General features: G+C 37.7%; 1 protein-coding gene and 1 pseudogene across 1 annotated transcript in view; one reads left to right on the forward strand and one right to left on the reverse strand.

The window, feature by feature from the left end:
- LOC107654101 (cytoskeleton-associated protein 5-like) overlaps positions 1-22,444 on the reverse strand; it is a 32,024-nt gene extending 9,580 nt beyond the window's left edge. Inside the window, exons 1-36 of the mRNA XM_016441027.1 lie at positions 22,358-22,444; positions 20,998-21,084; positions 19,361-19,554; positions 16,544-16,750; positions 16,266-16,437; positions 15,965-16,097; positions 13,585-13,688; positions 13,382-13,495; positions 13,194-13,298; positions 12,993-13,082; positions 12,738-12,902; positions 12,495-12,623; positions 10,563-10,712; positions 10,387-10,485; positions 10,168-10,278; positions 9,975-10,067; positions 9,700-9,885; positions 9,198-9,292; positions 9,051-9,108; positions 8,702-8,827; positions 7,898-8,037; positions 7,608-7,782; positions 7,382-7,495; positions 7,129-7,257; positions 6,749-6,943; positions 6,278-6,413; positions 5,905-6,002; positions 5,509-5,595; positions 3,944-4,069; positions 3,706-3,855; positions 3,421-3,624; positions 3,184-3,319; positions 2,909-3,102; positions 2,651-2,817; positions 2,406-2,429; positions 1,146-1,319 (exon numbers count right to left, since the gene is read on the reverse strand). Of these exons, the coding sequence (XP_016296513.1) occupies positions 1,146-1,319; positions 2,406-2,429; positions 2,651-2,817; positions 2,909-3,102; positions 3,184-3,319; positions 3,421-3,624; positions 3,706-3,855; positions 3,944-4,069; positions 5,509-5,595; positions 5,905-6,002; positions 6,278-6,413; positions 6,749-6,943; positions 7,129-7,257; positions 7,382-7,495; positions 7,608-7,782; positions 7,898-8,037; positions 8,702-8,827; positions 9,051-9,108; positions 9,198-9,292; positions 9,700-9,885; positions 9,975-10,067; positions 10,168-10,278; positions 10,387-10,485; positions 10,563-10,712; positions 12,495-12,623; positions 12,738-12,902; positions 12,993-13,082; positions 13,194-13,298; positions 13,382-13,495; positions 13,585-13,688; positions 15,965-16,097; positions 16,266-16,437; positions 16,544-16,750; positions 19,361-19,554; positions 20,998-21,054 (4,637 nt within the window). The 5' untranslated portion in view covers positions 21,055-21,084; positions 22,358-22,444. The remainder of the gene's footprint in view (positions 1-1,145; positions 1,320-2,405; positions 2,430-2,650; positions 2,818-2,908; positions 3,103-3,183; positions 3,320-3,420; positions 3,625-3,705; positions 3,856-3,943; positions 4,070-5,508; positions 5,596-5,904; positions 6,003-6,277; positions 6,414-6,748; positions 6,944-7,128; positions 7,258-7,381; positions 7,496-7,607; positions 7,783-7,897; positions 8,038-8,701; positions 8,828-9,050; positions 9,109-9,197; positions 9,293-9,699; positions 9,886-9,974; positions 10,068-10,167; positions 10,279-10,386; positions 10,486-10,562; positions 10,713-12,494; positions 12,624-12,737; positions 12,903-12,992; positions 13,083-13,193; positions 13,299-13,381; positions 13,496-13,584; positions 13,689-15,964; positions 16,098-16,265; positions 16,438-16,543; positions 16,751-19,360; positions 19,555-20,997; positions 21,085-22,357) is intronic.
- A 1,289-nt stretch (positions 22,445-23,733) lies between these two features.
- Positions 23,734-25,495, forward strand: part of LOC107654102 (UPF0705 protein C11orf49 homolog) — a 3,447-nt pseudogene continuing 1,685 nt past the window's right edge.

Here is a 25,495-nt window from a genome sequence, read left to right on the forward strand (position 1 = left end):
GTGTGGTGCATTCGCACGGGATAAGCGAAGCCTGTGATTTTACTCGAATTTACTGACTTATCTCCCGGATACGATGTCAAGGCTTTGAGTCCCGTTCTATGGTCAGGTTAGATGGATTTAAAAAAAATAAACTAATATAGTTTCGTGCCCTGTGTCATTTACATTTCACCAGGTTAAAATAATATCTCAAGCTTTATGCTTGATTTATTTGTAACACATTAACCTCAAAACCTTTTCAGCTTTGATCACAGACAACCTCCGCAATTATTACAAATGACTGGAGGTCACCAGGTAATACTAATCCCGTGCGAATAAGGCTTAAAACAGTTTTGAGATTAAAATAATTGTGAAAAAGTTAAAAATAATAAACAGATGCGTTTCATTTGAAATAAACACTAAAAACCGAGATGACAAATTTACTTCAGTCAGAAATTTACTTTTGCAATGGTTAAATAAATGTTCAGCAATATCTTCAAAAGATTTTTGAACTTTGGCACATTTTTTTTTCTATATAGAGATGATGTGTCAAGGAAATAGTGAAATTTTGTAATGTGGAAATGTTTCAATCTTGTAGTGTTACAATTAACCCTGCGTTTGTGCCCTGCTCACCCTGTACATGTGAAATGCTTTTTACAGACCGTTTCCCGAACGAAAACAGTGCCGAGTTCAAAAAGAAGATAGAAATGAATGAACATAGCCTACCTGAAACCGTTTTCGTAACATTTGAATTTTCCGCTGTATGCAATCTCATACAGAATACAGCGCATTGAAGTGAGCGAGTTTTTTCTCATTAATAATGCGGACCGATTGAGCCTTTTAATAATGACATTGCGCTGAGACCCTCACTGTTATTATAACTCATGCGTGCCCGTGCTTCAAAACACGCAACGCATGTTTTAAATCGCGGACTTAATTGCGATTCAAAAATCGCACTAAGGATATTGCAATTCGTAATTAATGTTGGTAGGCTATATCATGCAGCCCTAGACTGAACTGTGTGAGTGTGTGTCACTGAAACGCAAATTTAGCTGCAGCCAAGTGACTTTGTGCGACCCACCTTGTTCCACTCTCGCGACCCACAGTTTGAAAACCCCTGATGTAATACATTTAACAGAAACAAAACCTCAACAGTGCTAAACTCATACTTGCGCTCAGGAATCATGACCGGCTCCAGAACTTCCTCCAGTTTGTGCTGCACCAGGTCAGGGATATCGCTGGCACACGTGTGGTTGTTCTCGAACACATCCAGATCCAGCTGAAACTCCTTCGGGATGGACGGAGCCGGCTGCTCCAAGTGAGCGTGCTGCGCCCGAGCTTGACTGTTGAAAATGGAGGAAGATGTCACTTCTGCTGCATTTTTATACTATATAATCCCCACAACATGAATAAAAGTCTCCAAAATTTTTATTCAGTATTCAGTGAAAGCATCAAAGCGTTAATCTACTTATGATTTTCCTCGCAATACAAAATTTGCAACAATGAATATTACCATTTGAAATGTGCTTTTAATTTGTCTTCAAGTAGGGGAGAAAAGAAACATCAGTTAAAAAAAAAATTCATTTGATCATTTGTTTTCATTTGATTCTTTTGGGAAGTTCAAACGGTTTCAAATTAAACTATTTAAAACTGATTTCATCATTAATTTGTGCCCTCACTCAAATGTTTGCTCATTAATTTGATTAAATCAAAAAATATTGCAGTATGTAAGTATATAAACACAATACTGTTCTGAAATTTGGGGTCAATAAGATTTTTTTAATTGATCCTTAATTTTAATGCATCCTTACTGAATAAAGTCACAGTAAAAATTTGTTACAAAATGTTTCCCATTTTAAATACATGTTTTTTTTTTTACTTTCTATTCAAGGAATCCTGAAAAAAAGGCTGCTAAAAATTCAGTTTTGTAAATCACAAGAATATATTTTTTAAATGTTTATTACCATTTAAAAACAGTTATTTTAAATTGTAATAGTATTTCAAAATACTGCTGTTTTCACTGTATTTTTGATCAAAGCTTTGGTGCATTTATGGTGCAAAAAAAAAAAAAAAAAACTAATTTACCCCAAACGTTTGAATTAGTATGTATACATATTTCATAAGCATCTTGGTGCATAATTCCAAATTCTGCATGTTAATTTGATCAAACCGTGGAAACATGCTTTACTTCTAAACAACATTTATACTGTTATATACTCCTTACATTTAAAAAAATAAATAAAAAATAAAAATCACAGAGCGAATACATAGGGATATCAAATATGAGGCTGAAAAATATTTGGCTATATCAGTCATCCATATGATCTAATAATCTCCCTAATATTTCAGTCCAGTTTTTTGTGATCTCTAGCCCTCCAGGATGTCAGGTGCCTTGTGAGCAGTGGCTACAGCTGTACGGGAGTACTTACATCCTGTAAGTGCGATACATTATTCTGTCCATGGAGGGCAGCGAAGAAAAGAAGGGAATAGTAAGAGGAGAAGAGAAAGACTTGGGATTAAGAAACAACATGCAATGACACAAGAGGATAGAACGAGACAGAATGAGACTGTGTGCGTATAAGAAAGCATTACACATGGACCATGAACTCCCATTTCCTATATAATATCCCTTGGATTTTAAACGATCATTTAAGAGTGCATAAGCAGTACATGCCTGAGCTTGTTGGGCACTTCCTCTTGAGCAGGCTTGCGCAGGAAAGTTGCATTGGGATTGGTGGGATGCTCTCTCTGAGGTCGCTCCTGTTTGGCTGATGCTGCAGGCATCTTCTTGGCTGAACGTTTGATTCTCTCCTCCAGCATGCTCATTTCTTTCTCAGACAGCTTGACAATAATAAAATGTTCAAAGTTGAGTGTAGCATGACATCACATCTAACATGACCTTTTAGAAATGAAAGGGTAATTAGTGTCTTACATTGCCAATGAGTTTAAAGACTTGGTCTCCACAGGCGTTGTAGGCAGCCAAGACTGTATTGAGCGAAGCGTTGCGGACCGTGGTGTCACGGTCTCCGATGTGAATGGCGATTTCTTTAAGAGCCTTGGCTGGAGTCGGCTGGCACACATTCATACCAAAGTTCTCAATCAGGCAGCCGAGCTCCTCAAGACATTCTGAAGACAGAAAAAGTCACGATAAGCACACTTTCCACTGTAAAAAAGACAGTTTGAGAAACCAAATCCATGTGCATTTACCAGATCTCTGCTTAGAGTTCTTGGATTTGGTCCCTTCCATTAGGAAAGGGAAGACTTTACTGGCCGCGTAGACTTTACACAGCATTGTCAGAATAGCTCTGACATCTTTACGCACCACATCCTTTGACTCGCCAACCTGAGCGAGGACAAGAAACCAAAAAGCTCCATGTTAGGCAGTGTGTTTCAACAAATTAGATGCATGTTATTTAGTTATTGTTTGGATGGATAAAGACCCACCTTGAGGATCAGGTAGGGGATGAAAGATGAGGCCTCATAGTCATTGAGCTGGTAGTTCTTCCTGCTCAGCATGGTGAAGAGCAGCTTGAGGAACTCCAGGGCTTTCATCAGCACACTGGTGTTTGTGTCAAAGAATCGCAAAGTGAACCACTTTAATATCAGATCTAGACAGCCAATCACAGCCTCACACTCGGCCTCCATGCGCTGGAAAATACAGTTAAAGCATAAGGAATAAGTCTAGTATAGATTTATATGATTTGACTCACCAATTACTAGAGGACTCACCTCGATCATGGCTCCAATAGCTTTTACATGGCGTTGAAAGTCAAAGTGGAAAAGTTCGTCTTGCAGCCACTTGGCCAGACATGTGGACATTTGAGTCTTCAGCTGCTCCACGTACTCGTCACGAGGAGTGTTGAAGTTCCACTTGAGAATCTGAAGAAGAGTTAAACATACATGAGAAAAATGGTGATACTCAACAGCGCTGACAAATGCTCATGAGAACAGTTCAAAAGCTGCTCACTTTCAATGTCTTCTCTTCCTTGATCCTCTGCTCTTTGCTGTTGGGAACGTGGATGAAGATGGGGCCAGATTTGTCCTCCTCATCCTTTGCACCAGCCTTAACTTGAGGTTTCTTACCCACAACACCCTAAAGGGTCAGGAAAACAATTGTTACGCTGAATCAAAGTCTCAAGTTGTTACTTCATGTCGACAAGATCTTTGATAGTAATGCCTCAGTTTGGTAAACAGGTTTAAAATAGGGATATGCCGGTATCAAATTTTCATGTTGCGATTAATTGCTAATGCTTTTATCACGGTATACAGGTTTATGTCAGAGTGCGCACTCTTTCATGCAGCATACAGCGGTGTTGTGCATTTTGACCAGTTGATGGGAAAAGTATTCTTAAAATGCATTCAAAATTATGAATAACTTGTAACATATAATTATTCACGGTATTTAGAAGAGCCCATGATAACAATACCGTGCACATTCATTACCGTGATATATCGCATTACCGAATACCGGCACAAGTCTAGTTTAAAATTAGAATCCTTTAGCTCATGAATATCAATTTGCTCATTTGGGGTTGTAACTCTTACAATGTTAACACACTCAATTTAATCAGGAGCAAATGCTAATTTTAATTACATATTATATAAACTTACAAATATCTATTACACTGCAAAAAAAGCTTGTTTTTCACTAAAATAATAGGAAGCCCTTAAAGGGATAGTTCACCCAAAAATGAAAATTCTGTCATTAATTTCTTACCCTAATATCATTCCAAACCTGTAAGACCTTCGTTAACCATCGGAGCACAAATGAAGATATTTTTGATGAAATCAGAGCTTTCTGACCCTCCATAGACAGCAACGCAACTGAAATGTCCCAGAAACATAGTAAGGACATCGGTAAAACATTCCATGTGACATCAGTGGCTATGAGAATACTTTGTGCACAAAAACAACAAAAATAACGACTTTATTCAACAATTCTTCTCCAAATCACGTATTCTGCCATTATAGAGATGTTCTACATCAGCAGCACCATGCGCATGTGTCATTTACGTGCAGAGGTACTCTTGATAATGATGGAAGTCGAGATTTGGAGAAGAATTGTTGAATAAAGTTATTTTTGTTTTCTTTGTGCACAAAAAGTATTCTCGTAGCCACTGATGTCACATGGACTGTTTTACCAAGGTCCTTACTACGTTTCTTGGCCTGGGAACATTTCAGTTGCGTTGCTGTCTATGCAGGGTCAGAGAGCTCTTGGATTTAATCAAAAATATCTTAATTTGTGTTCGGAAGATGAACGAAGGTCTTACGGGTTTGGAACAGCATTAGGGCGAGTAGTGACAATTTTCATTTTTGGGTGAACTATCCTTTGTTGGCAAGAGGTTTATAACTGCTTCTCATTACAATAATTGTACGAATTTCCACTGACTACCAAAATCGGATTGGACCATTATAGCTGAATAAGAAAGATGGGATAAAGGTTTTAAATCAGTTTGAATTACATTCAGTGCTTCCACACCAAACCGTGCCATCTCATGCCAGCTCCACTGGTGCTCTGAGATTCTAATATACCCGTTCACTGCTAGGAGTCCCTCTTGAGAGCCTGTTTTGTTTAGCATTATCTTTCTCTCCCTTCACTTTGAGCTCCATGCTCCCTCTCTAGTGCACAAAATGACACTTTAGAGAGCAACATTTATTTAAAACAAAATGCAGAACCCAATTCATCCTCAGACTCTTTTTACTTGTATTGAGAAATAGGCCAAAACCTAAACTCACATTTAGTAGAGGCTTCTTGTTTTGTTTTGTTTTTAAACTCAAAAGAACAGTCACTGTCTTCCCATGAACAGTCCCTTGTGTTTTACAGACCTGATGTTTCAGATCACAGTTTGGAAAAAGTTTTTAAATCTTTCAAGAGCAGCAACTCCCTACCTAAAGCAGGCAAAGCAGAAACACTGAAATGTGCCACACCTTTTTAGCTGCAGGACCTGCTGGTTTAGCTTTCTTAGTGTCTGGTTTGGGTTCAGGTTCACTGAAATCTTCACTGGGACTTTGGTTCCTGGCTGGAGCTGTAAAATAGAAAGACATTCAAGTTGAGTCCAGCATCTTTAATTTTCATTTTGCACAAACCAATAAATAAATGGATAAGAATATATCTCCTTTTATATTTTTAAAAAGACTCACAATTACCCCCAAAAAAAGGGACAGGAAAAAAAGCAAAAAAAGGGTGATCTTGTGGTGTGCATATGTTTGTATGACCAAATATGCAAATATACACTTGTTCAATAAACCAGCCAGGAAGTGGTGGTCATGTTAGCTGTGGTTAAAGGGAAAGTGCACGAACCTGAGGCTGGTTTGGCAGCAGGGGCGCTGGAGGTGGGAGGTTTGGAAACTGCAGCTTTGGCAGGAGCTGCAGGCTTGGCTGGCATCACGGCCCTGGCCTTCTCCAGCATGCCAACCACCTGGTCCTTTGAGGCCGGCTGCAGAAAGACGAGTGAGACTGACGTTATGGTCTATAGTCAAAAGTTGATCCATGTGTTTTGGTCTTATTAACCATCTAAAATAACATTGAATGAAATCATACTTTTATTCAGGATGCATTAAAGTGATCAAAAAGTGACAGTAAAGACATTTGTAGTGTTACAAAAGACATCAAATAAATGCTTTTTTGACATTTATATTTAACTGATTTCACAAACATATTAAGCAGTACAACCAAGCAGCAAATCAGAATATTAGAATGAACCCTGATGGATCATGTGACACTGACAACTGGAGTAACGGCTGCTGAAAGTTCATTACTTCTCCCACTTGCCTTTAGTTTGCCGGTAGCCTTGCTCATCTTCTCATAGCCCAGGTGCATCATGAAGGTGGGAAGCACATCCTGAGCTTTCTTGCGCACATCGCCGCTGCGGTCCTCCAGGCAGGCGTACAGGTGAGGCACACACAGCATGAGGTCTGCGGGCACCGTATGCAGTGTGGGCAGCTTCTCAGCAAGCCAGCCCAACATCTACAGAATTTTAACAGCATTTTAGCTTGTGATCACTGAACATATAAGGTTGTTAAAAGTTTTGTGTTTTAGCCATGTCTTTTATACATGAGCTCCATATTCTTTTATTATTGACTTTATTACAAAAAAAAACTTTGACTTGTTTTAAATGCCAGTCATTACAGGGTAAACCACAAGTGCCATACTTCCTGTCTGAGGAAGGGGTTTTCCTTCTTGAGCTCTTCTGATAGGTCCTCTCCTTCAAGCCACTCCTTCATTCCAGTCTGCTCCACCCATGCATTCAGCGTTGACAAGGCAGCAGCACGGACGTTGGGCTGAAAAGTCAAATTTCAAGCAAATTAGAAACAATTCACTCTCTCTAGCTGAAGGTTATCTGAACAGCCAACAGCCAGACAAGCAACACAAGAAGTGTAAGAACTCCCAATCAGCGTTTCATACCTTGCTGTCACCAAGAACAGTAATAACTGGAATTCCCAGGTTCTTGACATGCTGCTTCAGAGAGGGACCCATGGCAGTAGCTATCTGCTGCAGAATATTGATAGCCTGCTGGACCTACAAACACATTTTATGCAATTACAACCATGCCATTGAATGCTACAACTGAAATGCCTGGATGGCAATGGGGAGCATCAAAAACACACTAAACTAGATTCATATGAATTACCAGTAGTTTGTTGGAATCGTTGAGACGACCCTTCAGCGCCATCGGCAGCTCGCCGATGTTGGCCTGGATGAATTTGGCCTCAGAAATGACTGCTGCCACCTCATCAAGCCCCTCCTTCCTTATCTTCCAGTTCTTGTCGCTAATTTTTGACACCATGTCCGATGTGATTTTATCACTGTGAATGAGAATCAGTCACTTAATCTCAACTGTTTGTTTGCACTGGGATCCAAAAACTTGAATGTATCATTTGAAAATAACTTTTTCTGGAGTATCGTTACACTCTCACAGACCTGATATTAGCTCTGGGCAGCAAGTCCATGATGTCTCCGGCTCCACCGTCCACCTCCTCTTCTTCAGCAGCGTCTCCCTCCTCTTCTGCTCCTGCTTTTTTGGTGCCACGGATGGGGGCGGGAGGAGACTGACCCTGCATCTAGTAAAGAAAGAAAAAAAAGTCACAAGGTGAAAACTGATTTAACAGGGGGAAAGACAAATACATTAGCACCAGTGGTCTATTTAAGACAGCATGATGTTGTTCAATAGGTGATCTTAAATTGAACGACAAATTGTTTAACTTCTTTGCGCTTTCATCTCTTTTATTTACTTGTTTTACTATTGTTTTGTTTCTAATTCTTTTATTTTATTATTCTCTTATTTACTGATTTATTTACTTGCTTTTGTTTACTTTTACTCACAGTTTATTTCATTTATGTTCCTGGTTATTTAACTTACAATCAATAAATCAAAGAAAATCAGTCAACAAATGCCTTTTGAAATTGGTTTCAAATACATCAGTAGTGTGAAATTAAGATTGTGCCCTAGCAAACAACCTGCTTTGATAAACAAGGTGTAACTAATGGTCATTACAGACAATGAAGCAGTAAAAAAACATACACAAACACACACCCCTATTATGTAGACATAAGCTAGGTAGGGAGGGACTAGCAATACCAAATTAAAACAATGAATAAGTAGGTGTGGTTCAAACGATTATGTACATAAAACAGGCTTTAATGCAAGCCAAAAACCACTGATGGTCAAGGAAACTCTTTGAAATGGCCACTTTCAAATACCGTTTTTCAAAAGGGCATATTTACCTTTTCAAACTCAGCATCAATTTGTGAAAGGAGGGCTGGTTTTTCGTCTTCAAAGAACATGCGAAGGGGAGCGCCCATGTACAAATACATGACTCCCAACAGAGTGATCGCTGATGTCCTCACAGCCTGAAGTTAACATGAACACAGCTCATTACACACAATTATATCAGGATTTGCAGTGTAGTTTGACCAAAGATCAAGATAGTCATAATATTCCAGGCAAATAATGTTTATTAATCACTATCACTAGTAAGTGCTGCACATAAAGGAACCAATAAACGTGCCTATCCACTTGCACAACAGATGTTTGGTTATGTATACTGAAACCATGACTCAGAAAACTACTCACAGGATTTGTGGCACCCAGAGCAGTTTTGACATTGTTGATGAACGCCTTGACATTTATTCTGGATTGAGGGAGATTAGATTCAGAGTCATAATTGAGGAAAAGATTAACTGCATGAAGGGGAAAAAAGCCCAGGTATACACTGCTCACCCTGCAAATCCAAACTCCTTCATGGCATTGGCCAACCAATTCAACGTCTCTGCTTGGTTTTTAGGGTTTTTCTGAGTGAAAGCCATCGAGACAACCTGAAAATTAAGAAACAAGGGCAATTATTTAAATCGTAATACAAATTATTATTATTATGCCATAATAATTGTTTAATAATCAAATAAACCACTGTTAGTATCACTAATAGTAATATGTCTATAACAATGATACAACAGCAACAAGTTTTTACACTTCAATTACTACTTATAATAAAAGTAAAAGTAGAACAATAAGCATTATGTACTACACTTATTACAACTATTTTAGACAATTAATAAAGATCCAATATTAAACATGTCTATTATTTTTACTATTACTGCTATTATTATATTATTTGAAAATAAATTTCACAAATAACTTTCAAAAAATTTGCAAACTGGAAACTATTTTTCTAATTTCCTGCCAGTTGAAAATGAAGAAACAGTCCTACACCACAAATACCAACCTGCTCAGCAGTCCACGGCAGAGAACAGGCCTCCCCGATCGCAGTGAGAGCCTCTTTAGCATTACTTCCACACTTCACGTCTCCAGTCTTATCAACCAGACCATCCAGAACCACCAATGCGGATGTCTTTGAGAACGATCCCTTTTGTGCGATTAAACCCACAATGTGGAGCTTCATTTGCATGACCTGGAGACAGAAAGATACTTGAAACTAGCACCAGATCGAAAGCCAAACACGAAGAATTAAGAACAGCCCTACGTGGTTAAGAGTACTACCTGAAAGTTGGTCTCTTTCCATCCAGGTTTCTTAGCCAGCATCTTGACTAAAGCCTGGCATGGCATTTCAGATTTGTCCATCTGCTCCACAGCCTAAGCAGAACACATTCAAGTTTAGAGCATGTTCCTCAAGTTGAAATCATTACAAATAAGCTGAAACAGCACAAAAGGTAGAGACACAAAATCCAGTCACCCTCTGAAACTCTTCCATGCTAGCAAGTCTCTCCTTCCAGTTACCGCTGTCCAGCAGCTGCATACAGGAGGCTGGGAGCACAGCGGCAGCCTTCTCCTCACAAACGTCAGGCTGATTAACACATAAATAACAATTACATGACAGTATTGCATTATACCATCACCTTTTGGTCAAGTTCGATAAAATATTAAATGCATCAATGTAAAATTGCAGACATACAGATAACTCAGTCTCAACAATCTCCTTTGTGTCTGAAGCTTTCTTGGACTTTGTACTTGGGGCAGAGGCAGGTTTGCCCTTCTTGGGAGGTCCTGCAGCCTGTTCATAAAGAATGAGACAAATTAATTTGCCTTGCGTAAAAATAACTGATTTAACAAAATAAGAACTGATGATACCTTTGCAGGAGCAGCTTTCTTAGGAGGCCCGGATGGTTTGGCAGGTGCTTCAACAGGTGGAGGTGCTTTTGCAGCAGGTTTCTCTTTCTTCTCTCCTCCACCGCCTCCTTTCTTTCCAACAAGCTCCACTTTATCAGCACATTCTTTTATCTATTTATGCATGAAACGAGAAGGAAGAGTAATGAACATTTGCACTAGTTCCACCCACAGTCTGTTCGCTGACTGCCTTGATACACATTTACATGGAAAACTTGCAGTTAGTACTAGAGCCCGACCGATATGTTTTTTTTGGGGCCGATACCAGGGAGTAAAAAAAAAAAAAAAATTTATATATATATATATATATATAATATTATATAAATATAAAAATATGTGTGTATAATAAAAATTACAAAAACACAGTAACATTTATAAAACTTAAAACGATCCAATTTAAAAAAAATTAAATCTGATTCAAAATATTCAATAATACTAATAGCAGTTAAAGTTTATTTCACTTCAAAACATTCATTCACGGATTTGCGCTACTGTCTTCACAGTTCACACAGACGAAACTTACTAGAGAAGTGTGAAGTGTGACATAACATACCTCTGTAAATAAATACAATATAAATAAACGTCTCGCGCACTTTAATGCCCCTTGAATGTAACGTGTATGTTCCCTTGGAACTGGAATCATGGCGGAATATCATGTGAAGTCCACTTCGCAGGGCACTTACGGTCGAATAAGACAACGCTTGAATGCTGCTGCCTCAAGTCCTTACTGAAGGGAAAGTGTTGACTGGTGTCACTATCTCGCGAACGCGCCGGCGGATCTCCACCAAATTCGGGGGATCCCTTCAGCTCGAGAAGCCCTCTCGAACACCACCCTCCGTGCGTCGGTAGCCCCCCGGGATCGCTTGATCGGTCGGCGCCGGACCGCAAATTTAACCACCCGTAACTCCCGAACCCCGGGGGCTATCGACACGGGGGTGGTCTCATTCGAAAGCGTGCCTCTAGACGTACACTCTATTTGCGTTCGAGAGGGTTCCTCGAGCAAAAGGGATCCCCCGAATTTGGTGCGGATTCGCCGCGCCATTACGGAGATATGGCCGTTTAAAGTTTCAATGGTTTTCCATAGACTTAAGCTTTAAAGCGTTTCATCCAGGTGACAGTAGCAAAAAAATGGAGCACGCTCTGCTGGACAAACTAAGTAATTACACCATTTCAAGCATTTTATCTGGGTTATATGTTCTGTAAAAAAAAGTTAATATCGGCGGCATATTCGCCGATACCGATATATCGGCAACAGACTCATATCGGCAAAACGATATATCGGTCGGGCTCTAGTTAGTACAAACGTGTGGGTCGTTCTCCTTCAACTGGCTGGTTTTATGCAATTTCAGAAATTTTACAAGGTTCCAAGTTAGTACAAAAACAACAAAAGGCTGATTGTTTTATTGACCTTTCAGCATTGCAGGTTCTTAAAGGACAATTGACATTAAAAACACTGAATTATTTTGCTGTTATAATAGAACGTCAGTATGAAATAGACCAACAGTTTAAAAACAATTTAAACAAAAAAAGACCATTTTTTTTAAATACAAATTAATTATCTAAAACATATTACAAAGTTAACTATAATTCACAACATTTAAAATGTGATGAATCTCTCGGTATAAGACATGAAATAAATCTATTAAACAATATAGGATATGCATGTCCATTTGCCCAATTTTTACACTTAATCTTTGAAAAAAATCATAAAAAAAAAAACACTTTGGCAAATCCAACTGTACATAGTGTGCCTAAATTCACTTGAAGCATTTACAATTAGTTTTTTTTAAGACTAAAATAAATTGTAATTTATCGGTTTCAGTATTATATTAGTATTAATGTGCCTCGAAAAACTGCAACCTAAATGTCATAATGCACAGCTAAACACATTTTTACCTTGTCCAACTTGAGTTTGTCAACATCAGCCAGGAATGGGTTAACTGCTTTCTCCCCTACTACCTTCATGGCCGTCCCCAAAGCCTCAAAAGCAGCATCTCTAACCTCTGGAGCAGAATCATTCACTTGCTGCACAGAGAGAAGAGGGACATCTTATTGGGACAACCAATATCAAGACCTAGACACCAGCACTGACATGTTTCATTAAGTGTTTCAGTGCGTTGACTGGCGAGAAACCTGTACCTTGAGGAACGCTGCACAGAAGGGCTTCAGAACGCTTTTTGGCAACATGCTCGGGGTGCAGTGACGGAAGCTTCTGGCGAGGAACAGTGAAGCCTGTTGCTTGATGGATGGGTTCTTGTTGTCCATCACTGAGAGAACATCCTCACTGATGTTTTGCAAGGTTGTCTGTAATACAATTGCCATTTTCCAGGTTATTAATAAATGATCAAATTTCAAATCATTTGTCAATTGACACCATGCATTTTGAATACTCACAGTAAGGAAGACTGCATCAATGGCCTCCTGCAAGGCCTGAACCACCTGAGGTTTCTTCTCCTTGAACTTCTCCAAGATGGTTGGCACCACCTTCAAAAAAAAAAAAAAGGTTTTAAACGGCTGTCTATTTATTTTGAACAACCACCATGATTTGCTTATCTTTTTTTCCAGAGTTAATTTTACGTCATGGTGAGCACTTACATGACCTGCATAAGTCCCAAACTTCTTCCTCAATCCTGTTGCCAGTCCAGCCAAGCATTTGGTTGCCATGGCCACTAGCATTACATTGGCATCTTTCCCAATAACCTAGAACAACAAATGGGAGTATTTTCTAATGGCCTTGCTCACACAGGATATCCCATTACCCAGAATCCAACTAGGACTGTTACCTTTTTTAGCGCTCGAACCAAGTCCCCATAGTCTCCGCTCTCTAGTTTTGGGTTCCTAGTCAAAGCCTCCACTGCCTCCAATGCTTCCTTCCTCTCCTGCCATTTTTTTTCTTCCTGTAATGAGAAAGTAAAATTACGCAGTAATGAAACTGACAAAACCCAATATGATTTAAACAGATCAGTGGTATGTTGTTCTGACTCACAATTTTCTCATAGAAGTCTTTAGGAAGTTTAGAAAGGATCTCGACAGCTTCCAAAAGCTCATAAGGATCCACCGGAGCAGCTTCAACCTCATCATCATTGTCTCCTAAATTCAGAAATTGAAATTTAAGTTAAATTCTTAAAAAAAACAAACTGCAATAAAAATGATCTATTTATACATGACCCTGGAGCACAAAACCAGTCTTAAGTCACAGGTATATTTGTAGCAATAGCCAAAAATACATCGTATTGGTCAAAATTATCGATTTTTCTTTTATGCCAAAAATCATTAGGATATTAAGTAAGGATTATATTCCATAAAAATATTTTGTAAATTTCCTACCATAAATATATTAAACCTTAATTTTTGATTAGTAATATGCATTGCTAAGGACTTCATTTGGACAGCTTTAAAGGCGATTTTCTCAATATTTAGATTTTTTGCAACCTCAGATTCCTCAAATAGTTGCATCTCGGCCAAATATTGTGAAGTGAAGTGACCCATATTCGGAATTTGTGCTCTGCATTTAACCCATCCAAGTGCACACAAACACTGTGAACACACACCCGGAGCAGTGGGAAGCCAACGCTGCAGCGCCCGGGGAGCAGTTGCCTTGCTCAAGGGTCTCACCTCAACTGTAGTATTGCGGGCGGAAGAGAGCACTGGTACATTCACTCCCCCCACCGACAATTCCTGCTGGACCTGAGACTCCACAACTGCCCCACTAGATCAGATGGTCACTGCAGTCATCCGGATCCAGACCAGATGGTGGATCAGCAACTAGAGACGACCTCTAGAGCCCTGAATCTGTCTTTTCCTTTTCCCATCACATATCAGATCGGAAAGGCATTTATTTTCAATAAAAATAAAGGAAATATTTTAAAAGTGGAAATAAAACGCCTCATTTATAATACAGTGTTTTTTGGTTAGCGGTAGGTGTAGGGAGGGCTTTAATAAGTTTAATAAATATGATAATTTACACAATATGTTACTGCATACTGTTTTATAATGTACTACTGAGGTATAAATATATGCATCCTAACTACTATTTACTATTTACTCTTAACCTATTGCTAAAGAAAATACAGTGTAAACATAATTTATCATTATTTGCACTTATATGTCGCTTTTTCCAGTTAACTGCAAAAAAGAAAATAATATCTTTGTTCAGTTAAAGACAGCTCAGTGTTGATTCAAAATGTAAAGTTCATTAATTATTATGTAATGAATTCAATTGGGCAATATAGAACTGTTTACTAGTATGAAACCCTATTAACAAACAAGCCTTTGTAAAAGAATGGTCAGCACGTTTATTTGTACGGTAATAGCCTCCACAGCTGTGCTGAATTAAAGTTCAGTGTTTGTCATGTGTAGCCTACAACCCTGAAACATCATGTTGCTTATTGTATACTGTTTCACGCTATTCTTAAAAAAAATAGAAGGCAGTATGCACTGTGTACTGGGCAGTAAGCAGTAAGCTAGTGTGCCATTTCAAACACAGCCAAGGAATTGTGACAACTGTGGGATTGTGAAATATCATGTTGATAATTAATGTGATTCTGTACACCTGTGGTTCCTCTGCTTGGACACCTGTGTGTGAATCTGAGGAGAACTGACCTCATAATTCCACTAAAAATCCAGTGATTATTAGTCATTGAGCAAATATTATCTTGAAGAGTGAAGAAAAGATATCCTATAGCATTTGACACTTGCTTTGATATTTTGTCAACTATGCAATTAAATTAATATTCATATTCACTTTTTCAGGCCGCTATGAAGGCTTTAAAGGTGGGGTAAGAGATTTCTGGTAGCCAATGTTGACATTTGAAATCACCAAAACAAACATGCCCCTACCCCAAAAGGGGAAGAGAGGGCTGGCCATTCACTCCCCCCACCTACAATCCCTGCTGGTACCGAGACTCGAACCCGCGACCTTTGGGTTACAAGTCTGACTCTCTATCCATTAGGCCACGACAGCCCCTGACTGATTGTTTCAACTTTCAGATTATGTGTACATCTCAATTTCAAAAAATTGTTTCCTTTTAAATGTTACAAAAATACAGCTGGCTTTGTACAAACCAGCACAATTCATAAAATTTACAATAAGCCTCATTTAGTCACAGTAAAATGGCTTTTCCTCACTGACAACTGCTCACAGTTGTTAAAGAAAGCCTCCTGGCTTTGTTCTGGCAACTAATTCATTACTATGGCATATAATGACAGTCAGTTATAAAAACAGGATAAAAAAAATAAATAAAAAAAATCTAAAAACTATAACTATCAATATTGTCTTAATGATAGTTCAAATTTAATGCTGAATTTTCACTACTGTCTTGAACCACTGACTGCTTTTTGCACTGGTGCAGAAGCTGTATTCTCACCGTCCGCCTCATCTCCTCCTGCAGCCTGCTGTTGTTCAAACTTGGCCTTAAGGTCCTGCTGAGAGCGCAAGAACCTGGTCTGCTTAGGAGCTGCAGTTGGCAGTTTCACCCATTCTTCCTCCAACTCTTTCAACTGAAAGAAAAGGATCAAATAAGTAATATTACAACCTGTATATACCATTAACATGGAGAGATGAATGCCTCTCAAAACCTCAAAAGATCTCTATACGAATATCTCAATGCACATTTTTAAATGAACACATTATGTATTTGAAAACTTAATGGAGAAAAGCAGTCTCACCTGTACAGAGTTGATATTCTGGAGTGGAGCTCGCAGCGCATCACGGATCCATCTATAGATCTCCACCGCCAGCAATTTGGCCTCATCTCGAATGGCCTTTTCTCGAGACTCAAACAATTTTGGCAACACTTTCACAACAGGCTTGAGAGTTATGATCTTCGATCCGAATTCACTGAAAAAAAATTTTTTTACAAGTATTTTATGCTGAATAAGTGCCAACAAGTCAGTCACAATTTGACTACCGCATTTCCTTCAGTCTTTAAAAATTGCCTACACACCAAAGTGCTTTCCTTAGAGTCTCAATGCAAGCGACAACAATCTTGGGGTTCTTGTTATCCAGTCCTTTGATCAGCTCATCCTGGACCACCTCTGCTTTCTCGATCTCTATGTACATGAGGCAGATATCAGTTCCCAGCTCCTTGGCTCGCGCTTTGGGCTGGTTGAAGACTTTGCCGACCACACCAGAAACCACTTCCCCTGTTGTCCTGCAAGACAAGACTCTCCATATAGATACTAGGCTTCACAAATCAACATTCTCTAGAAAATTCTTCTACATTGCGCATTCAAGTAAGCAAGTATGTTCCCCGTTTAATGCACCAACCTGAAGACAACTTTGGTATCACAGATAGCTAAAAATAATTTTCTCTTACTTCAATAGAAAATATTCAAAGCAAAACGAGTAAATCACATTAAAATATCATAGAATAAGTTACTTGGTTTCACATCGTTCCTTTAGCAAAGCTCAATTATAACAATCGATACTCTACAAAAGAGTTTATTGTACTATTAACAATGACTGACTGTGACTGTGTCTAAATATAGCCAGATAGAATCCGAAGACATCAGCTCAATAATGGAAAGCAGTGCCCAGAGCAGCAGAAATGTAGGCCTTTTTTTCCCCCTGTGATGCATGTCTAAATTTAAGGAATCGCAGTGTTCCTCATGAAAAAAAATGAGGAAATGAGAAACATTTCCATGTTTTCTGAATGGGTTATAGGGGTCCTATTATGCTTTTTCACTTTTTCAACTTTAGTTAGTCTGTAATGTTGCTGTTTGAGCATAAAAAAAAATCTGCAAAGTTAAAGTTCAAAGTCCACTTCAAAAGGATATATTTTATTTAACAGAAATCACTTTTCAAAAACTACAACGAACGACTCGTTTGGACTACAACGCATATTTTCCGGGATTTGTGATATCACAAATATTGATGAATGGGACGAGACTAGTGATCGACCGATATTGATATTTTATAACCGATACGATACCAATTATTTGCATGTTTATGTGCCCGATAACTGATATGCAGAACCGATATTTATTTACTGTTATAAAGTAAATAAATGACTGAGTGAAGTAAGTCCATACTTCACTTTGGTTTTTCCTCCTTTCAGTCATCTTAAAAAAAAAGTGTTAGAAGTTAGCAGAAAATTAGCAGTCTTTCATGTTAAATTTAATCTTCACATTACAACAATAAAAAAACATTTTATTTAAAGCATCAGCAGCAACACTAATATTAACAATAAGCTAAATAAATGTAGAAGGTCTAATGTTTTCAAATGGAGAAAATAAATAAAGGAAAGGAGTCATATCAACTTTATTTTAAACTACAGTTTTAGTAGGTTTATAAGATGTTTAATAGGCTAAAGAGTGAAGAATAATTCACTGGATAATGTTAATTCACTGAATAATATTCTCTGGAATATTGAAATAACAAACAAAACATCGTATTTTATTGCATTTCTCAACTGGCATGTTATATCAGAATTACTAATAATGTTTTTGTCGTTCTAGATTATGAAATGCCTGCTGACAGCGCAGTTTATCTATGCATTTACACAGAACTATATTCAAACTGCGATCGCTCATGGAGATAATAAATAATTAATTTCATGGCTGCATATTTAATTCACGCAAAGTTACGTCTTTATTGGGACAGGACTTGACGGATTATTTTATGTGACTCTGTGAGTTCGTCTCGATTTCTTCGAGCCAAGCTGCATAAACTGCATATCAGGCATTTATGTAATACAACTAATTTGTGCATTAATGGCTGTTATGTTAAATAAAGTTTACCAACTACAGTAAATCAAGTACCCGTGCACGCCATTGTTGTCATCTTGTTTCCCCTCAGATGCGCTGCAATGGTGATCCTGCGCGCAATTCTCAAAACAGCCACAAGATGCCGGCGTTTATCGGTGAATCCGATATTACAAAACCGATATCCAATTATTGTACAATGCTTAAATATCGGGAAAAATATCGGTAAATATATATATCGGTTGATCTCTAGACGAGACCTGGTTGAGCTGCACTAGAGAAGGCAACGAGTGTTATCATGTCGGAGACACGCTAGCACTCCCAAGGCAGATGAACTTAAAGTTGTTACAATCATTCGGGTTTAAAATCGCGCTCAAATTGATTTAATTTTGACACAATATTTACACTGAAGCTCGCAGGCGGCTATGGTAAGGGGCATGACATTTCCCGACCAGGTGCCGAGTGCTGCCAATCACAGCACACACTGGCCCAGCTAACCAATCACAGCACATTTCGTATTTCAGAAGGCGGGCCTTCATTTGATACAGGAACTATTCGAGCAGTTCATGCCAGACTGGGGAGAGAGGTGTTGTAATAATGTAAAATATGTGAAAAATAATGTGTTTTTCGAACAACCTAGTATGACAGCCTGTTCTAGTACACCCCCAAAACAAAATCAAGACTTTGCAAAAGAGCATAATAGGACCCCTTTAAAGCTACTGTGTTCCTATAAACAAGACCTACTTTGCTTGATGACTCTCACTCAATCCAGAAATAGACTTTCACCAGGTATCACATTTCTGCTTTGTTCCAAAACTCAGTTGTAAACAAAAAGCTCTTACAAAACGTTACCCCATATAAAACAGGTCACAGAAACAAAGAGCTGCTCAGGGATCGAGGGAAAAGCAAACGCTGTCATTAAATCCTCCAAGGACAAAATCTGTGATTCGTGAAACTTGCTGGAAACTTGGCGACTAGCACTATTTTCAAAGACTTCTGTTGCGTAAACTACTTCTATGGTGCTTCTTGGCATTTTGGGACAAAATGGGACTACTTACTTGCCAGCCACATGTGCATTCTCGATAAAAGCAAGTGCTGCCTCCAGTCCTTTGAGTTGGGCTACGGCATTTGAATCTGTTACAAATTTCTTGATAAGTCCAAGGTATTTGCCCCATTCTGGGCTCTTCTCGTCTTCTATCTTCTGGAAGAGCTTCAATGCTTCCTCGTATCCATTTAATCTCGCTTTCCAAATCTAAGGGAAACCGTAAGATCAATCATGACAACGAACAGCCAAATAAATGAGCTCGTGAGTTGATGTAACTGACCCACTTTCTTCAGGGCCTGACATGTTTAACCACCATTATTCATAATACAGGACACATGAACTAAACGTCACTATGTATATGAAATGCTTTATCATCCTGAGTGGTAATGTGCTGTATATGCAAAAACTCAGGTTGATAAAACAAAGTACCAGCTATTAAACTCAAATTTTTATCAAGAAACTCAAGCAAAACTTCTTTAATGTGGTGTGACAAAGCAATTTAAAAATCTGTCAGATTGAACCAGAGAAGCACTATTCACTACCATCTCACCCCGATTATCCCGCCTCTTTACTACAAGTTCCAGCAAGAATAAAAATGAATGAAAATCAGAAGGTATGTCGAAAAAAGCAACACAACTGGCTGGAACGCATCATCTATCATGCAATCGTCCAATCAGTTTAAAATCGCAGGAAGATGTCACATGTAAACAACCTGCCACCTAACATCACATTCACCTCAGGAAAGTTCTCCAGTAGCTAGTTAGTTAGACAAATTAACTCTAGAAAAAAATCCTTTATATACTATTTTCATGTTCAAAAGTTTGGGTTCAGTTAGTACATTTGAAAAAAATTTTTTTTTTTTTTAAATGAACACTTGTTTAGCAAGGACGCATTAAATTGATAAAGTGACAGTAAAGACATTTTTAATGTTACAAAAGACATCTATTTCAAATAAATGCTAAATTTAGAATTTCCTATTCAAAGTATCCCGAAAAAACATTGCTAAATGTTTTTTGAGCACCAAAATCAGCATATCAGAATGATTTCTGAAGGATCATGTGACACTTAAAAATAAATAAGGTCTCCTCAAACTTCAGCATTACCATTACAGGAATAAGTTACATTTAAAATTATTAACAGTTAATTTTAAATCGAAACGTCACAATTTTAATTTTTTTAACAAATAAATGCCGACTTGTTGAGAATAAGAGACTTATTTTAACAACATTAATTTTGAACAGTGTGTTATTACATTTTAAACCTAATTCTATCAAATAAACATCTAAAAATGATTTTGCAGTGGTTTGGAGCAGAAACAACAGTTGAAAACTGAAACTTTATTTTTATTAAAAACCTCAAAATGAGTTTTTGGGTGTAAGTGATGCAAAATGACTTAACATGACTTTGTGGCAACCATATGGCAAAGCGGTTGTTCACGTGTAAATGAGATTGCTGACAACATAGGAATTATATTTCCATAAAGACATTGCTTGTTTAATTCGGTGCTTTGCATGCATTCATCTATGAAGGCAACAATTAGGATGAACGAACCTCTGACAGTTTAGTTCTACAACCACAAAAGCTGGTCTTCTTACGCCATCAGTGGATTTTGGAATGGGTCAAAATATAAAAGTAGCCGGGATCACTCACCTTGTGTTCACATTTCTGGTCGATGGGTAACTTCATCCATTCACTGTCATCCCCCATGGCTGTTTTCTGTCCGTCTTATCTATTCAACTAAAAAGGGGAAACTTTGGTTGCTCGCACAGCATACAAAGCAGAAAAAAAAAGAAAAAAAAAGTCTATTGCAATCACACTAATTTTTACACATCACAACTTTCTGCCCTAAATATGTAAAAGTTACAGTTTAAGACCATATAAATGCAGAATGTTAGAGTTTAATGTTAATTAGACATCTTTGAGCTCATCTGATGAATGCAACAAACATCTAAAGCTTTCAGAACAAATGTAATTAAGATGGCATGAGAAACTTGACCAGCTTGTCACAATAACTTTGTCATCCTCCACATGCATTTAAACAACCTCTAGTCAGACAGAAGAAATTCTTGATTCACTTCACAGCAAATGCACACATCATCCAGTTCTGCAGCCAAAGCAGAGCAACATCCACTAATGCATCTCCCAGAAGAGGCTAGTTTCATATTACATATCGATCCGAGCCGAAAAGTAAATCCGTAAACACAAAAGCCCAGGCTAAGTGAGGAAAACGCAAAACATGCACAAGATACGTGTAGAAGAATGATGCATGCAGAAACTACCGCCAATTCAGCCCGCCCAAAACAAACATAATATGCAAACAAGGGCAGTTATACGCAATAGCATCCGTTTAAATGACTTAGCAGCATAACTAATGATAAATGAAGTAGTTTGAGGGTTTTAAAAACGCTACAGTGGTTTGCAGCGCATCACATGTGAGAACACTATCGGGGTGCAGCAGAGCCGTTAGTGACCCGCAGCTGCTGTCGCTCGGGCCGTCGCTTTTTGCAGGATAACACGTTTAAATACGGTCCTACTTCAATCAGGACATAGCAAATCTACTCCTTACAGCCTTCTAAAACCATTACCGTGTATGGTTTGTTTAGCTTCGAAGTGTAAATATGGCTAAATTTAAATATACCGGTTAGCTGTTAGCACATACGCGGCCCTGGCTGACTGTCTGTTAGTCCTGCAACAGCTTAAACCATCACGAGATTCAAACAAATATCGCAATTTTCACAGCTTTCCCCGACAAACACAAGGCTTGAAATGTCAAAATTAATCCTTGCCGCCTCATCCAACCTGATATGCGACGATAAAACGAAAAACCCGACTCACACTATTGTTTGTCACAGATATAAAAGCGGCTTGATATTATTCAGTCCGTCACTAAAACGGAGGCCCTCAAATAAAACGCAGCAACCTACAACGAGGCACAAAACGCTTAAAACGGCTTTCGTTTAATAATCTCCGATCTCTCCCGATCATAAGTAAATATATCAATTTTAGTTACCTGCTTTTACAGAGGGAAGACAATGCAATCTTCATCAGCTGGGACCAATATTTGGGCATTACTCTCCAGGCTTTGAAACGCCTCCGAGGGCGGGGAGACAGAGGAGGAGACGCCTAGCTTTCATTCAAACCACCACCTCGTCTGTTATAGGCTGTACAGTGCATTTTTTATGCTGTTAAACATGTTTTTATTCGATATGTAGTGTTTGAATATATTTGTGCATCAATAAAGTGAGCATGCAATTACAGAATGTTAGTGTTTAATCTTATATGTCTAACGACGTTTTCAGTAAAGAATACACTTTTGGCCGTGACCAACTTTGGGACATTGTCTATAAGCAAAACAATTTCAAGACACACATATATACACTGTATGTATGTGTGTCTGTTTATATATACACACACACACACACACACACACATAATATATCAAGAAACGACTAAAAACACATCTGTTCCACCTTTATTTGACCCTCTAGCTCTAACACTCTCTATTCTATTTTAATTCTACTTTATCTATAGTTATCTTCTTTTTTTAATTTTTAAATTTTTTATTAAAAAAAACAAAACAAAAAAAACAAACACTAGCTTTCTATTTTTTCTATTCTATCTACTTGTTTTTCTTTGTGTGTGTGTGTTGTGTGTTGTTAGTTTTGACTGCTTTTATTGTCCTCATTTGTAAGTCGCTTTGGATAAAAGTAAATGTAAATATATATTAATAACATTTTATTTATATATTATATATTAGCAATATATTATATATATAAAACGTGTGTGTAATATAAGATAAATGTATATGTATGTATACATAAAATAATTGCACATAATAACTTTACATAACCTGTCAATGTTTTTTTTAATTTGCATTGTAGAAAATGTTATTTTTATAATATTACATTTACATAATAAATAAAATGTAGCTTTTTAAAGAACTAAATACCCTTTTAGCATGCTTTTGGAAATGATATGTACAAGCACTGTGGCAGCACATTGATACTTAATTACAGATCCTCGTGGATAAGTGTTTAAATGGCCAGCCATATGGACGCAGTAAAACAGCTACGCTGCGCATGCGCGGGTTTCCACAGCCAAGCATTTTTTTAAAAAAGACGGCGAGACTCCACCCAGCGCTCACTTCCGTGTTGTGTCACGTGCTGCTCAACCGCGTCGTCTATTGGTTGGTTTATATCCCTGGATGAATTTGAGCAAAGATACTGCGGTTCTTAAATAAATACAAAATAAATGTTTCTGGACAAAACACAAATATCGACTTCCAGTGATCCTATATTTTTTAAATAAAAGAATAAAGTCTATTCAAATGGATTAATATAACGTTTTACCCGCAATTTTAGCTCTGAGCCCTAAGAAACTGTACGCATGCTGTGTCTGGCGCAGTGCAGAGTGGGCACACTGACCGATAAAGCAGCTTTAGAGACTCCTTTCAAGTCAAGTCAAGTCTGCTTTATTGTCAATTCTTCCACATGTACAGCACATACACACAGAGAATTGAAATTGCGTTACTCTCAGACCCTTGGTGCATACAGATAACACTAACAGTAGAACATAAATACAGGAAAACTGAGGAATACACTCAGTTTGGTGTGGTTCGATATTTTGCAGAATAGTAAGTTGTTGTTATTTAGCCCTTATAGCTATACAGCTATATAATTGTTGTTTATTTATTAATAAATAATTATAGTTTATATAAATAAAATATTGTTATTTATTCATCAATTCACACACACAAAATAAATTTAATATTGTTATTTATTTATTATAATATTTTATTTATATATAATATATTAGTAATATATTATATATGAATATTTTTAAATACAGATATTACCATGTTACATTACAGTTTTACCAGTGTGAAGAATGGGAATCACGTACTCTTCAGGGAATTCAGTTACATCAAGGCGAAGATACATCCATATCTTCTGGAAATGCTTCAGACAGATTGGCAAAAATGGGGGTAAGCAGAGGCAAATGTCCCCTTTATCATTTTTTAAATTAAGCCATAACTCTTTACTTTAGTTGCTTGCATTGGTGTGTTTACAGTGAACAAATACGGCTGTTTCTTCTTGCAGATCTGTTGGCAATGTCAGAATACAGTTCACTTTTACAGCTGTTGTGTCCTGACTTTCCTACTGAGATGGTACAAAATGCAGCCAGGTAGATCCATATTTGTTTTTTGATGTTTCCTTGACCGTTCCCATTGATATTTAACAGATTTTTTTTTTTCTGTTGTAGGATTGTCCTGATAGATGATGCCACAGACTGTCTAATGTCATTCTCAGATTTTATTTATTCATTCCAAATCCAGTTCTATTATGAAGGTAATAAACTTTATAATATAATGTAAGATAATATAATATATAACACAATATGAAGCTGCAATTATAACTGTAATAATAAGCTGTATTTTTCTAATTTTTCACTTTGGTAGTATTGAGGTCACAGAACCTACTTTATTGCAAAAAAGACAATTTAAGTGAATTCAGATTGAATTAAATATTGAAACAAAACTATGTAAAATAAAATAACATAAACGGTTTTCCTTATACAGTCAAATAAAATGAAAAGTAAAATCTTGATGTTAAAAAAAGTAGATTCAGGTCTTATTAGTCAAGCACCCAATCACAGAAGCACTGGTGATATCTAAAGGTTCTGCTAACAACAAAAGCCGTTCTGACCTTGAGAGTTTAACTGCGGTTGTAACAAAAGACCAGAATGACATCATCACTACCCTGTGAAAGCGTTTCTATGGTTACTCGAGGCTCCGTCTTTCATCGGAATGATCTCATCCTCATTCACTTTCACAGAGTTTGTGGAGAGTGTGTCTGTGATTTACCAAGACCTGCTGTCGGGGAAGAACCCAAACACCATCATAGTCCCGCGCAGCGCAGCCAACGAGGAGCCGGACGCTCAAGAAGGTGTAGACTCCTCCATCTTTTGTGAATGTATAGAGGGACTTTGTGAGAGGTTTAAACACAAGTAAGACAAAAGTTGAGAATTTTTTTAACACCCATCATTCATTCAAAATATATTGTAAACTTATTTATATCAGTTAGTTACCAAGTTTTTTAAGTTAAAAATTTGTAACTGTTATATTTCATTTTATACATTTTATTATACT

This window comes from Sinocyclocheilus anshuiensis, unplaced genomic scaffold (assembly GCF_001515605.1).
Source record: "Sinocyclocheilus anshuiensis isolate Anshui unplaced genomic scaffold, SAMN03320099.WGS_v1.1 scaffold115, whole genome shotgun sequence".
Taxonomy (NCBI): domain Eukaryota; kingdom Metazoa; phylum Chordata; class Actinopteri; order Cypriniformes; family Cyprinidae; genus Sinocyclocheilus; species Sinocyclocheilus anshuiensis.